Here is a 16,853-nt window from a genome sequence, read left to right as displayed (position 1 = left end):
GTAAAATGTACGGTTCCTGCGCAATTGCATTAGTGATATTTCAGACGACATCTCGCAATAACATAAATACTAATCTATAAAGTAGAATATAAGGGAGTAAGTAACAAATTGTAAACATTTTAATCTTGAAGCTAAAATATATTTAGCTGAAAGATTAAAAGAATTTTCAAACGCAAAGCCGAAAATGAATTTCCCGCAAAACTCTCGGGCAATAAGTTTATGAGGCGGATTTATCAAGTGATTAAATAAATCAAGCGGACGGACGAAACTAGGTAGGGAATATTTATGGACGGACGGAAAACGCATCCACGACTAATGTGTCACTCGCTTTTGCATACTAATATTCCGCTTCAACCCATACTAATAAATTATAAATGCGAAAGTGTGTCTGTTTGTCTGTTATCGCTTCACAGTTCACGCCCAAACCGCTGAACCGATTTTGCTAAAATTTGGTATGGAGATATTTTGAATCCCGAGAAATTACATACGGTACTTTTTATCCCGGAAAACTGTACGGTTCCCGCGCGACATTTGGCGCAACGAAGTTGCGTACGTTATATATTACTGCAATGTTTTCACGCTAGAAGCAGCACCAGCATAGACAGTAAATAAAAGTTGTGTTCGACGCATAAAGTTAATATACCTAGCGGAATAGAGCAACAATCTCGAGCTGTCAAACGAAACCGAAGTTGGTTTCATCTGTGTGTAAAAATATGTGTACGTATACACTCACACAAGCGTGATTGAACATGATTTCTATGAGATTAAATTGTCAACGTGCAGCACGTGCCGACTGGACGTCAAAAAAAGAGTGCTGCTGTCATGTATCACACGTCTCATTTTACCACGCAGTGTTACTGATAGTGACATCTCTCTTGCTCAGGCCTTTGTTTCTCTATTCCGCTAGGTATATTAACTTTATGGTTCGACGTTCGACATGACATGATTTCTGATATGGCATGTGTAACATGTCGGATTTTGTTTATTATTTAAGTAATGTATGTGCAAGTAGCGCCCTCTGCTACGACCTTCCGCAGTACGTTTTAATGCGAAGGTGGTCAGTTTGTCATGTCGATTAAATTGATGTACGTACTTCAAGCTCCGGGAAAGTATTTAGGATAGTTTTGGTCTTGAAAAATGTTAGCTCTAGTGACTCGTCTCTAGCGCGGTAAAAAAATGTAAAGTTGCAGAAAACATGTACTATGCATCAGTATTTACCGTTCCAATTTTTTCTATTTCGTTCCAAATTCGAAATTCAATCTTTGTTTTCGAATGTGATTTTGTTCGAATTTCTTTTTATTCGGCCAAGCGATAAAATATTATATAAGGAAACGTCAAAAGCTTTCACGTATTCCCTAAAATTAATTATAACATCGTTTGAATAACATATAAATCAATTTTATTCAGCAGGTGGTCATAATTAAATAATTATTAACACTATTTGGGTGTTTTAGAATCCAAAATATTATCTATTTAGATGACATTCTCAACGAGGTTTCACGTGATTTGTCAAAACTATGATAAATTGGTGGACGCCCGACTACTTGACTGAATGGTTAGTGCCAAAACACAAGCACATGATGCGCTTGCCAAATGTAGCTTTTAATGATATTTAAATTCTAAAGTGCAATTTAGTGTCATCGAGTAATGAGTTACCTATGAAATTAATCCTTCGATCGCGGATTCTTGGAAATCTATATCTACTTAATTGTTATTCTATTGTTGTCGCGGTCACCGTTGTCCTTAAAGGGCCCATTCACGGCAGGCCGCCGTGCCGTCCGCCGGCTTATGCAGGATAGTGAATGGTGTCGCAGGCCTGCATGGCGGCCGGCCTGCGACACCATTCACAATCCTGCATAAGCCGGCGGACGGCACGGCGGCCTGCCGTGAATGGGCCCTTTATAGATATATTTTTATGGAAATATTTTATTGCGGACTGCAATGCAGTATAGTGAATGGGCCACTTTATGGGGCTTGACAGGTTAATCACTCTTTCAGCAAAAAATCTTAGAAAAGTTACTCTTTCAGCGCTGCTAGTTTCACAGTAAACTATACAGGGGACCCATACGCACCCTCAAATATTATCACTTAGTTTGCTACACTCTGTTATTGGCTTATTCGCCTCAAATCTATAAATAATAACAAACAACACTTATTCGTCCTAACCGAAATCCCTACAGACTATAATTCACGACAATATAGGTACTGTAAATGCAGCTGAGTAATCACAAACTCATAAATCCGTCAGTCTGTCCGTCTGTTCGCTTGTCCTCGTTTGTACCGCCTGTACCGTATGTTATGTAGCTTATGACGCGGTTCCGCGATTTGTTATACAAATAATGCTTTTGTTTATGAAGTGAGCAAGATATCACGCGTAGGCTGTAGCTTTTGATTTATTTAAATTCGATTTCATAATAATTAAAAATTAAGAAAATGTAAATAATATCATTAAATTATTATGTTCCGTAAAAAGAGCGCGCACGGTGTCAGAAGCCTTAAAATTTGAATACTTTTTCATACCGCAACTCGAAGCCTCTAGGATTGAAAACTATCTCTAATGCTGCGGCCGCACATGCGTCTATCGTACGAAGATTCGTGCTATGAGACGATACCATTGGACGATACACGGATCGTAAAATGGCATCGTTTTAAGCACGAAGCACTACACAGGTGCGGCCCGAGCATAAGCATCACTTTACATCATATAATATTGAAATTGTATAAAAATATAATGACGTAATAATTTCCCAGGGCCGTGGTTCGTGAGCTGATCGAGACTGAGGAGGAGTTTGGGCGGGACATGCAGCAGGTATCATCATATTTTTTGCTATCAGTTACGGAAAGTGACCTAATAAGGCCCAATTTCACCAATGTCGGTTAGAGGTAACAGCTTGTTAAAATGTCATGTCTTCTCTTTCATTCATATGAAAAACGAAAGAGGTAACGTGGTACTAATTCGAGCATTTTAAGTTTTAACAGTCGTTGGTGAAATTGGGCCTAAGTCTTGCCGTGTTATCTAAACTTCTGCTAAAGTGAAAGGGATTTTAAAATGATACTTGGCTTACACATATCAATATGGGCCTTTCAGTGTATTCCGAAACTATCGTAGTTACTAATGCGATAGTCTAGGAACATAGACATTATAAAATGGCCAGTGCGGTGTGACGTCAGCGAATCAAACTTCAAATCGCGTAGGTTAGTATACTGCTAAAGTTTAGGAACGCACTTTAACCAATTGAATGTATGCAGGTAGTGAACCAGTACATGCGGCCGATGGACAAGGCGACGACGCCGAAGCCGGTGTTCGACAACAGGGAGCTGCTGTTCTCCAACTTCAAGCAGATCTGCGAGTTCCATAACACGTGAGTATGAGGCCAGTCGTGATGGTGTATAGGGTGCGTTTCTTTCTTGATAATCCGATCATACATGACGTAGGCGTCATGTGATCGCATTGTTTTCAATTAAATATTTTTGATAAATTTTTTTCTCACTTTTTTTGGTAAATAAAGTAAAAGTAGAAGAAGAACCGGCGTAAGAAACTCCCCGGGGCCCCGTGCGAGTTTCTTACGCCGGTTCTTCTCGCCGGGTTAGTTCCCGAACCGGTGGTAGGCATCATGTAGACTTTCAATATTTGCAATAATTTATATTGAATAAAAAAAATTTGAATATTGGTTATGATCTGTCGGCTGGGTTTGTCATAACGCGACCAAATTACGAATGTCCGCCATTTACCTATGAATCAACTTCTCTGATAGTACTAACCAATGAATATTTGACGTCTGGGCAGCTAATCAAATGGCCACAGTGACTAATTTTGCCAGTACAGTCAATCATGTTAATACAGTCCGAAAAATAGGTGCTTAAAGCACAATTTCAATTCAAAATATTCAAGCAAAATTTCTGCGATGTACAATTTGAGGAGACAACGGGACACAACCGAAACTTTGTTGGTGTTGGAATGTGTAAAATAATGCAGCAGTGGTAGTGGAAAGCTCTGGCTTTCTATACCATAGATTGATATGGAGTTTATTGTACTTTTCAGTACTTATCTTGTTTTCGCGAAGTATATCTAGAATAGACTGATATTAGTAATAAATTAATTATTGTTAATTTTTAACTTTAACTCTTTCATATTATTCCTCCAGGAGCCTTCTAGAAGGCATCAAGTACTACGCTGGCGAGCCGCGCATGCTCGGCCGCGCGCTGCTGCGCATGGAGCGGGAATTCGACAAACACGTCGCCTACTGCCGCGACGAGCCGCGAGCGCAGTACCTGCTGGCTGAAAACCCCGTTGTGGCGGAGTATTTTCAGGTAAGATTCGTCCATTATAGGCTCGAATTGATTGTCTGGTAAGACGAGGTTACGTGCTAGTATAGAACCATACGTTAGATAAGACAAGACCATAATATTATGCTAGGAACTTACTATAGTTACGTACGTAGTAACTATTAAGTAATCTGTATATTTTATAATTCAGGTGATGAGGTCGCATGCTAATATAGAACTTAGTACTGTATCACAGACCAATTTATCGCGATAGTGGAAATCGAGAAGACAGAAAGAAAGACACTACTGAAACCGTCTCGTCTTTCCCGATTTTTGCAGTGGAGTTTATTCGTTTAGTTTTTGGAAAAAAGCGCCATCTAGTTGAACAGCTTAAAAGCTGTTGCTTCTAATCATTAGTTTCTGATCTATAGCAGAGATGGCGGCGTACTGCAATACGTCACGATTTGAAAACGTTATTTTTGGAAACACTAAAACCGCCATCTGATGCTTACAAGTAGAAACGGTAATCATTTTTAGTTAACGATACTGCATGAAAGTTTAGGTTGAAACGTATAGATGGCGCTGCTTAGCTAGATTACGATTTAGTTACGAGATGTCGCTACATGTCTAAAATTAAACATTCAAAAAAGCTTTCCCGCTTTTCGATTAGCGACTTGTATTTAATTGGATGTGCTCAGCTACGAAAGCAATAACAAAGAATAAGTTTCTATTCTTTTATCTTAACTGGGCTTCTAATAGACAATGGGCATACATTTATTTATATTAAGATATAATCCCCACTTCCTCAAACGGGGTAAAATTAACCTTAAACATCATGCTATCTCTCGATCTTCGTATATTTAATGAAAGAGACGCATGCCATTATAAATCCATGGTTAAATCTAGAACCATAAAAACTTTTTATGCTCTGTGAAAATGTGGAAAATATGAAATACACTACATTTTTTCAGACTTACACGCACCGATACGGCTATGCCATAGACACAACCATCTCTCACTTATAACGTCTCTGTATTCGTCTGAGGAAATGCCTAAATTATTGCAACAATTCCGCAGTGATATGAACACTGACAGGCCTGAGGTTCGAGTAAGCACGCCAACTATTCTGGTGTTGGCAGGCGGCCCGGGCGCCCGCCTTATCACAGCTATGAAATTGGAACAATCCGATAATGGGTCAATCAATTAAGCCAAACTGGACTGCTGGGACTTAACGTAGGCTTTTAAGTACGCACTTAACATTGTTAGTACCAACTAAGAGATCTTTACGGTTTGTTCGTTGCAATAAAATTAGCGAAGTCAAAAGAAAGGAATTGCCAGTTTAGCATTTAATTATGATTAAGCTTAAGTTTAATAAAGAGTTTGTAATAATAATAATGTATGGGGCTTATGTCAAAATTTTGAATTAATTACATTTAAGTAATTAATCAGAGTAGACAGAATGATAGAGTATGCCGACTTAGAACTGATGTTAAAATTTTAAAATTTGATGTATTATGACGAAAATCGTCGCTAGGGTTGTTAACTTGTTACCTACGAATTTAAAAATATGACATAATCGATGGACGTGTTCCTCTTTGGTCGTTTTGTTGTTTGTGTTTTGGCACATGCGATTAAAATTGTCAGAATCCAATTTTGAAATATTTATTCTAAATATTTAAAAATAAATTATATTAGCCAGCGCGAGGGACAATCCATTCATAATCCTAGTGAAACCCGACGAATTTGACAGATATTGAAACCTGTCCGTTTCTTTGCAGTCGAACTACTGGTAGTTATGTCTATTGTGAATTAATGTTCCACTCTGAGTGCGGCAGTAAGCTACACATTCGTCACGTCACGTCACAATTCACAATATCTAAGTTTTACCGAAAGATTTCGAGGACATAAAATTATTCCACTGTCTATTGCCGTTGTTTTATGAAATCTTGGTTGTAAGAGAGAGGTTGTGTGAAAACAATGTATTATGCATACTCTACTCTAGTAATTTTAGGTTACTAATTTCCCCCTTTTTCCATGCTCGAACCCGTCCAAACAGAAAGAACAGCCAGTAATATAAACTCTAGAACCTTTTGTTCGATGTGACATCGAATGTTGCCCAAAATAAAGAACTCTTTTACTAGAAAGTCACGTAAAAGTTCTGCTTTCACGTATATTCTGATACATTCTTATAAATATCATAATTCCAAAAGTCATGATCACCGGAAGCGATGTCGTAATTCTCTCGTCAACAACCTACGCTAGTCTCACTGCCCACAGGACTATTCCGAATAACTTCATATATATTTAGACAATTCACTCATAATATAGTATGTGGACTAATTCGGTACCTACTCTTCCAGAACGATTGTTGCCTTGATTTTTGTGTTGTCTATTTTTCATGTTGTAAGTAGTGTTGTAACCATTTTTTGCAGAATTAGATTGAATCGTGTATTGAAACGCAAATGCTAATGAGTAATAACAATCTAATTAATCTGATGTCTTATTTAAACATGTTAAAATTAAATACTTTCGACAAAACTGTAAAGAACCGTGTTATGCCCGTTTTTATCAACCGTAACGCTAGTGTCACTGACTCATTTTTCCTTTCTAATAATTTAGGATAATGTATGTTTTAAGATTAAACATTTTGTCCAACACCTAAGAAATATCACACATACATTGGAGAAGTGAAGTGAAGAGAAGAAAGAAGTTAATTAAGAGATACTTAATACGATAATTTATATTTACAGAGCCTAACCCCTATGGAAACTTAAAGCTAGGGCGGTACCTTTAAGGGCGCTATCACATTTTTTCACAAATATCATCGATTTTCAGGTACCATTTTAAAGAATTAGGAGTCACACTGCGAGGATATTTTGGTTTCAAATGAAAGATAATATATTCATCTCCACGTCTACACCATAAAAAATTTATAGCCGCATACAAAATGTTCACATAAATACGTTTTAACCATCACAATAATCGCAAAAGATTAAAAAAAAATGGGGTTTCATTAGGTTATAGGTACCATTATAGCTAAATACACTGAACTAAGGAAAATATAAATATACTTACAAAAAAATATGTTGTTTATTTAGTCCCCTGTACGAATATTTTAATATTTTATATAAAAATAAATAACATTTCCATTTACAAGAAAAATAAGAAACGCTTTCAAATTTCTTCATACATTTTCGCCCTATCAAGTACCTACTGCCACTGTACAAGGCGCGCTGATATTAAATGTTATTTTAATGTCCTTAACGTCAATATTCGTACTGACCTGCTAATTTTTGTAATAATTTTTGTGATAGCGTCCTTAAGGAGAATATGACCTCCTAGTCATTCAACTGGGATTTAAAAGTTGTAACAGAAAAAATTAATACGACTAATGAAATTTCACAGAAATTCTGCATAACCAAAGTATATAATAATATAAAGAATGTAAAATATTACAGGAAACATTAGCAAAAACAATAGAATTATAACAACATATTATTTCGGTCCGTTGTATAACAAAAGTCTCTAGGAATAGTGAGATGGCACAGCTGTAAACTTAAAAACAAATGAAAAAGCTAAAGAACAAGATTATATTGAGTAATTTTCATGTTTCTGGGTTCCATACACAAAGGGTAAAAACGGGACCCGCGATTACTGAGACATCGAAGTCTGTCTGTCTGTCTGTCTGTCTCCGTCTGTATGTCTCCAGGCTGTATCTCAGTATTACTCAGTAACCGCTATAGCTAGACTTCTGAAATTTTCACAGATTGTGTATATCTGTTGCCGCTATAGCAACAAATACGAAACGAAAATAAAATAAATATTTAAGGGGGTCTCCCATACAACAAACGTGATTTTTCGGTCTTTTTTGCTCTATGTCAATAATGGAAACAGGTAGGCACTTGAATTTTTCACAAATTCCTTTGTTATATATGTGTACTTTAATATTTAATTATATTAATATTATATAATTAAATATTAAAGTACACATATACAACGGTACGGAACCCTTCGTGCGCGAGTCCGGCTCGCACTGGGCCGATTATTTTTTTATGTTTTTTATGTTGATGATATTTAGTTATTTGAAAGTAAATGGACTGAGTCGGCCTGGGAGGCTCTACCATTGATAAAATAAATAGGTGCATCATGAGTAAAAGCACGTAAAAGTAAAGTAGAAAAAAACGCAAATAAGAAAATATCAGCTAAGTCTAAACTATAGACATAAAACACATAAATGCAAAATAGCAGCAAATGTATTTTGGGAATGTCGCGACGTAATGAATAATGACGATCTAGGTCATATAGATTATTAGATTAATAATCTTGAAGTCTAGACCAAAATAAACAACTGGAATATTCCTGAGGACGAACCAATAAGTAGTGACCTCGTAACGTCTTCATGCTTCGAATCAAGAGTTTCAACCATAAACCAACTTCTCAGTGCTGCCAAAAATCTGAATAGCATGAATATTTTTTGTGCATTTTTAGTATTCACTGTTTGCGAAGGCATTTTTTACCCTTTGGGTACGGATCCCCAATAGTTTAGGGTTCCGTACCCATAGGGTAAAAAGGGTATTACTGTGACTTCGATGTCTGTCCCGTCTGTCCGTCTGTCTATCTGTCTCCAGGCTGTAACTCAAGAACCGCTATAATTTAACTTCTGAATTTTTTTTTTCATTAACTTAGCTTCTCGGTATTTTGATATAACCACAATTATAATATATATCTATATTCTATGTTTATTAAACAGGATTTTCGCGATACGAGTATATCAAACAACAACTATAATATGTATCTATATTCTATGTATGTTTTAACAGGGCTCTCTCGATACTTTAAAGTTGAGGCTTACATCATAATGTTTATAACATTATGATGTAAGCCTCAACTTTAAAGTTTGTGAGTTTGTTGCTTCTTTATTTTGACGGAATTTGGAATAGTTAAAGTCTGGATTTACACAAAGGATCCTTTTTATCCCCAAATAAATACAATGTTTTTGAAGGATTATGCATTTACGTAGGTAGAGCCGTGGGCAAGAGCTCACTAACTCTTATATTATTGTAGTAAATAACTCTATTTAACAGTCTTCTAAATATTAATTTTATGATTAAGGCTGTTGCAGCTATCAAGTTTATTTACTAATCACCAGCACCAGGGTTCCCTTAACCTTGCGGGGTTGACCATGGTGTGATAACATCACCGGTCGGAGCGCGCTATGTTTAGCGTGCGCCTGCGCCGCCCATGGTGCGCGGTAGTCGCTGACGAGCCGCGGATGCGTTCACGCACTCCAGCGAACGATCGACCACTCGACGAGTGAAGTGTGTGTGTGTTTGTGTGTTACGACCTCGGAAACTCGGACTCAAGGTATACCTAAAATTTTTATTTATGGTGGTTAATTTAGCTCCTCTGTGGCATACGTAAGACATCGCTAATATTAGTGTTTCCCGCGTTGGTGTAATGTTACAGCGGTTATTTCTGCGCGCGCGTGGGCTCTCGCCGCGTGACCTTGACCTAATATCACCAGGATAGGTCTCATTGTCATGTTTGTTTTGTCACCTGAGACGCTATTAATAGTATGGGTGTAAATACAGGTGAATCATTGGCTCGAATTGGGCGCAAATCTAAAAGCGGACAAAACAAAACTTCATTTGGTCCTTTTCATGAGTCATGACGTGTACTCACTTGTTTTCGCGTAAACAAAACCCAGCCAAAGAGTGAATGGTGAAAATAGAGTTCTCGTGCGATATTTGGGCCTAGTCTTATTTCGCAGAGAAGTGTAACTTTCTTTCAAAATCTAGCTTTTCTGGTTCTCCATTATTCGGTAATTCTAGATTATTTCGCTCAAAAATGAGAAAGCATATGGCGTGACAGTTTTGTGGTAGTACTTTTATGTAAACAGTGACTGTGTCTCGCAGAAACAACCACTTTTTACTATTCGGGCCTGTTTCACTACTTCCTGATAAGTGCTGAATAGGCTATCCACCACTTAACTTGACAGATAAAGTATGGAGATTCTGTCAAAAAAGTTGTGAATAGCCTATTCGGCACTTTATCAGAAAGTGGTAAAACAGGTCCTTAATCTAGAATCTTTAAGCCTCAGGGCTTGTTTTTCTAGACTATTCGTTACATTGACTGATGTTATTGCTAAGTGTTAATGACGCATTTATCACTTAGGCTACCAAAACAAACACAAGTGGGACAATTACAGTCGATCGGAGTGAGGTTTGCGACGATTAAAGTGCTTCGACGACAGCTATCTGTTGCGTCACTCGTTGCTAGGCGCGGTATGCCAATACTCGCGGTTTTAAACCCGCAATGAATTATTACCCACGTTTCTTGGATCAAAAGTTCTATATTAAAAGCTGATCTAAGGGCTGAATATAGTAAAGATCTAACGAGCACGATTAAACGAACCAATAAGTGTGTAAATACCTTATTTTCATGGGGAAATGATTTTCACATCCCCTGCGGATTGGGGACATCGGCCGGGGTATGTAGTACTCCCCAGTACTGGATAGTACCTAAAACCCCATGGTGCTCCACTCCGTTGCGAGTACGATAGAACCTACCGTAACTCTGCAAGTGTGAAATATCTAAGATGCAAATGTAATGTTTTGTTGCTGATGCGAATGGCAATAGCAATTGCCTTGTATAGAACTTTCAGCCTGCTCCATTTACAAATATTTAAAAAGTAAATGGGCTAATTTTATTGACTCTACAGTGATTAGGGTGCAACACTAAATGAAACATAAATACATAGCAATATTATGCTCTACATACAGCAATATTTGAGTACAAAGAAAAAGCTCTTGCTAAAATATTTAGGACGTTGTATTTCTTATTGTCACACTCAGTTAAATGAAGAATTTGACAGATAATGTCCCATACATTCTTATGTTAAAATGTTCATGATATTTTATCGGAGGTTCAGAGGAAGACTCCGGAACGAAGCGAGTCACGTCGCCGGCAAAATGTGACAGTGTTAGTTTTTAAGTATAATATATAAAATATGTATGTTAGTTTTAAGGTATTTATTATATAATCATATGTATGTTAGATTTAAGGTATTTGTTATATGGGCCTCTGATGCCCGAATTAAAGGATTTGAATTTGAATTAATTACCGTACCGTCCATTAATTAACATTCGTGTTAGAGAGTGCGGCAGTTAAACTGCAAAGTACTGGAGCAAAACTAAGCAATTTTATTTAGTAATAATATTTATTTCATATTCATAATAATACATGGTAAGATAGAAATTGATATAGCTATTAAGTAGCTCTGTCAATTACTAACTATTAACTAAAAACATATTTATAATTATGTAGTCGGGTATAATATTAAAATGCATCAGTTTATCGTGAAATTGTATGCATGAAACATTTACGTACTTCACACGTTAGCTCTTCAGTCTGTGCCAAAGATATTCCAATCAATGCCACTTGGAGAAGTTAAACAACATCCATATATCCGTCCTAACACAAATTTACATGTTTTCATATCTTCGCAGGAATGTTTTCATATTTTAATACAAAATAAACAGATTGGAATGCTAAAAACAGTGGCTGTTTACCATCAATTTGTTTTGATATATCTTTCTGTTGTGTATTATATTGTGTTTGTCCAGAAATTCGTGGTGAATTAATAGTAAGAAAATCGGCCAAGTACCAGTTGGACTCGCGCACGAAGGGTTCCGTACCATTATAGAGCAAAATTAATAAAAAATGTTTTTCTGTATGGGAGCCCCACTTAATTATTTATTTTATTTAAATTTTATTATTTTCTATTAAAGTTTAAATACAACTGAGTATTTTGTAAACATTTCAAGCGCCTACTTATTGCCATTATTGATATCGAGCAAAAAAATGCAAAAAAAATACGTTTGATGTATGGGAGCCCCTCTTAAATATTCAATTTATTTTATTTTTAGTATTTGTTGTTACAGCGGTAACAGATATACATAATCTGTGAAAATTTCAGAAATCTAGCTATAGCGGTTCTTGATACAGCCTGGAGACAGACAGACGGACAGACAGACAGACGGACAGACAGACATGGAAGTCTGAGTAATAGGGTCCCATTTTTAACCTTTGGGTACGGAATCCTAAAAAAAAACAAAACTAAGCTGAATTCGCCGCGTAGACTCATCGCGTAGAGGTCTAAGTATTTCGTAGCACTGTCTACGAACGCGTAGAGCTCCGGCGTAGACTCTGCTACGGCGCGTAGCCATGCATTGTCGCATTGAAGAACTTACAATAATAAACTTTTGTGAAAACTTTTTCGCCAAAACTTTTGTGGGACGCACTTTGTTGCTAATTTATTTTTAAAGGCGTTAATTTATTTTATAAACTAATATAACACCTTAGTAAACAATATTGCAAGAATTTATTTTCTACTAGCTGTTGCCCGCGCGCGTCCGCGTCAGCATAGTAAAACTACAAAGATGGATAATTTTCCCCTTGGTTCCTTATCCAAATGGTAAAAACGGGACCCGATCACAAAGACATTTTAGCCTGTCCGTCTGTCTGTCTGTCCATCACACGTAGAGCTCCACAAACACGTAGGTAGTCTAAGTACACGAGGCACTACTAATAACCTATGGTTTCATCCATCAGAGAGTAAGTTATATCTGATCTTTCTAGGATCTGGGTCCATAAGTGTTAACAAATGTTAAAAAGTAGAAAAGATATTTGTCCTAACAGGAACAAAGGGCATTTGGGGTATAAGTTTATTATAACTCGTTTTTATACGTGGGAGAGCCATCTTCGGCACGAATGGGCCGGCTCGACCGGAGAAATACCACGTTCTCACAGAAAACCGGCGTGAAACAGCGCCTGCGCTGTGTTTCGCCGAGTGAGTGAGTTTACCGGAGGCCCAATCCCTTTCCTACCCTCCCCTATTCCCTTTCCTTCCCATCCCTACCCTCCCCTATTACCCTATTCCCTCTTCAAAGGCCGGAAACGCACCTGCAGCTCTTCTGATGCTGCGAGTGTCCATGGGCGATGGAAGTTGCTTTCCATCAGGTGACCCGTTTGCTCGTTTGCAATTGTATTTCATATTCGCTCGTTGTATTTCATAAGAAAAAAAAAGAAATAACTAGAATTTAGCACATTCTACTATTGTTCGATGCAGCCAAACTCATTTTCGTAGCTAATCGTATAAAGTTTTACAACACGAAAATAGTCAAATTCGATTGGCGATAAAAATAAGCAGTTGCATTAAACCCGTGTTAAGAATTTCCTTTGGTATTTTGCAGTTTATGATTTAATAAACTTTTTCAAGTTTATTTAATAAACTGTTTCAAGTTTATTAAATCATAAACTGCAAAATACCAAAGGAAATTCTTAACACGGGTTTAATGCAACTGCTTATTTTTATCGCCAATCGAATTTGACTATTTTCGTGTTTAATACATCATAAATTGCGCATTACGAACAACTACAATAACGACGTGCGAAACAGAGGATTACATTTCATCGTAAACACGTCGTTCATAGTTATTTAACAGCTCACATGACCTCTATGTCGACTGCATAAGGTTCAAATTGAAAGGTGAAATAACTACGTGTTTACGCGGTCCGTTGCGTAAGTCCACGTAAATAGAACGCCTTGACATCCTCCAGCAAAAACGCGATTGGATATTTCGCAATCGATACTGTCATGTTTTTTAGAATTTCGAGAAATGTATTGTGGGCAAACGAGCAAACGGGTCACCTGATGGAAAGCAACTTCCGTCGCCCATGGACACTCGCAGCATCAGAAGAGCTGCAGGTGCGTTGCCGGCCTTTTAAGAAGGAATAGGGTAATAGGGGAGGGTAGGGATGGGAAGGGAAGGGAAAAGGGGAGGGCAGGGAAGGGAAACTCACTCACTCGGCGAAACACAGCGCAAGCGCTGTTTCACGCCGGTTCTCTGTGAGAACGTGGTATTTCTCCGGTCGAGCCGGCCCATTCGTGCCGAAGCGTGGATCTCTCACGTATAATGAGATTTCTAAAGCTGTTAGTTTACATCGTCACTTTTCGCCTCGTTTTAATTACATAGGCACAAAAAGGGGATTGTTCTATGCAAAACTCTCACTATCAAGAATTCAAGACGAATATAATGATTCTTAGAAGCTCGTATCCCACCAGCCGCAATGAACTCGAGTACCATAACCTAGTTTCTGATAATAATGAGTACTTTGCAATCACGAATCACGAAAGGCAAAAAATCTTTAGCATACTTTTCATAACATTTCTTAGACAGCCTAACCTTAGGAATAAAAATATTTACTTAACATTACATTGCATTGATCTGCTATTAATTAATTGAATATATAGGTAGGTTATAAGCAGTGATCGGAGTAGGTAGATTGATTTTTGCTACTTGCATCATAAATGATCATAGAAAGGATAACGTGGATAAGCCATTATTCGGAAAGTCATTCCAGTATTTCCGGACTCAATCAAAGATGGTTTATGTTGGTAATCCATACTATACTAAGATTATAAATGCGAAAGTGTGTCTGTCTATCTGTTACCTCTTCACGCCCAAACCGCTGAACCGATTTTGCTGAAATTTGGTATGGAGATACTTTAAGTCCCGAGACAGGACGTAGGATACTTTTTGTCCCAGGAAAATGTACAGTTCCCGCGCGATACAAGAGTTTTGGCGCAGCGGAGTTGCGGGCATCATCTAGTTTACCATAATTTTAATGATTTATGGATGAAATCGACGTAATTAAAAGTCTTATTTTTGAAAATTATACAGCTACTTACTAATTTAAATTTCGGTTTAAAATATTAACGAAGTCCGGGATTTCGAGGGAATGTCCATATTGTTATGTACGTTTCGGATCGTTGACCTCATTTCAATCTACCTACTCCGATCACTGGTTATAAGTTATAACTATTTAGTAAACACTTATCACTAAAATTGTGTCTAGGTTTTATTACCAAGGCCCTTATTATTAAAAGTATTGAGCCCATGATGATAGTTAATGTATAATGAGAATAGTTTTCCGACTTACAAATACGTCAACAGGGAGAAGCTCTCTGATAATTAATAGCAGATCAATCCAATGTGCGCTTTTAAAATTCCGGACGTCACGTTATCGTGGACGCCGACTTCCACAATAAAACGTTGGGTACGTTAAATGCCCTTTTGATTTTACGCACCGCGGACGTTTTGTGCGGTTCAGAAGAGTGTATAGACATCGTGATGTCCTCTAACGTGCACGTTAAAAATTTATCGTCGACGGAAATTTAAAAGCGTCTTAATATATTTCCATACATTTTACTTCCCTATGTTATCGTTTCACCGCGGACGTCCACAATATTACCGCCACGTCCAAAATCATAAAAGCGCACAATAAATGTACTACAATTAATCAACTATAACATTACGACATGTAGCGCCAGTAACAAGTTGTGTAATATGATGTAACGTCGTGTAATAGTTTATGATCGAGACTTTAATCGATCCACATACATTGGGGTGACGCCAAACATTTATTGAAAATTGAGTTTCACTTTCGTACACAATGAGATTATGAGTTTTTAATTATTGCAAATTACAATAAGCTGCGTTAGATACGTTCAATTAATTATGTAGTTTATATAGAGAAAATTAGGGATACTTGGTTGACCCTTTTATTTTCTAACCTTGCTCTTTCACTCAGATCTAGTCAATTTATTAGTTTAGCCCAATATCCTCTGACACTACTTAATTTACCCTATTTATAAAAAGACGAACTTTGTACACACAGTGGTATAGGTAGTTACAAGAAGCCTTGTCTATCACGACACCGATATTACATATCAGTCAATGACATAACATTAAAATTGAAATATTTTCTGTATTCACAGAGTTGATCTTTTATTCGTAAAGGGCTAGTATAGGCTGAAGCACACTCGAAAAGTTTAGAAAAAACTTTTTAAAATAAAAATAGCAGAAACTCCCCTTATTTAAATATGTGTATCATAATATAATAAAAATCTTAAATATTTAATATATTTCCGTTGCCTGGTACCCGTAACACAAGTCCTTCGGGTACTTAGCACGGGGCCAGACTGACGTGGTGTGAAGCGTCCATAGTTATTATATTATTAGGTACTTGTTACTTGTATATGAACTAACACAATTAATTTGTACGTTGCAGACTCTAGCGGACAAGCTCGGGGACGACAAAGGTCTGACGGAACACCTGAAGCTCCCCATACAGCGGATCAACGACTACCAGCTACTACTCAAGGTAACACTAGAACTCATTACTCACCTTACACTAACCTTATGTCTTAAGTACATTAAAGTAATATTAACCTAGAATTAAGTCGCAGTTACTAAAACAAATTAAAGCATAATATTATTATTTCTTTGGAAAAGTAACAACTATAGTTTTTTTTTAATAAAATAAGGGGGCAAATGAGCAAACGGGTCACCTGATGGATAGCAACTTCCGTCGCCCATGGACACTCGCAGCATCAGAAGAGCTTCAGGAGCGTTGCCGGCCTTTTAAGAGGGAATAGGGTGATAGGGGAGGGTAGGGATGGGAAGGAAAGGGAAGGGAATAGGGGAGGGTAGGGAAGGGAATAGGGTAGGGGATTAGGCCTC

General features: G+C 37.3%; 1 protein-coding gene across 9 annotated transcripts in view; it reads left to right on the top strand.

The window, feature by feature from the left end:
• LOC121730171 (obscurin-like) overlaps positions 1-16,853 on the top strand; it is a 131,430-nt gene that overhangs the window by 65,813 nt on the left and 48,764 nt on the right. For all 9 annotated transcript variants that reach the window (XM_042119096.1, XM_042119095.1, XM_042119091.1 and 6 more), the window contains 4 exons: positions 2,752-2,809; positions 3,250-3,362; positions 4,146-4,311; positions 16,402-16,494. In XM_042119096.1, the coding sequence (XP_041975030.1) occupies positions 2,752-2,809; positions 3,250-3,362; positions 4,146-4,311; positions 16,402-16,494 (430 nt within the window). The remainder of the gene's footprint in view (positions 1-2,751; positions 2,810-3,249; positions 3,363-4,145; positions 4,312-16,401; positions 16,495-16,853) is intronic.

The sequence above is a fragment of the Aricia agestis genome, chromosome 9, assembly GCF_905147365.1.
Source record: "Aricia agestis chromosome 9, ilAriAges1.1, whole genome shotgun sequence".
In the NCBI taxonomy this organism is placed as follows: domain Eukaryota; kingdom Metazoa; phylum Arthropoda; class Insecta; order Lepidoptera; family Lycaenidae; genus Aricia; species Aricia agestis.
Note: the sequence above shows the minus strand (reverse complement) of the source record. Positions and strands in the feature narration are given on the sequence as shown.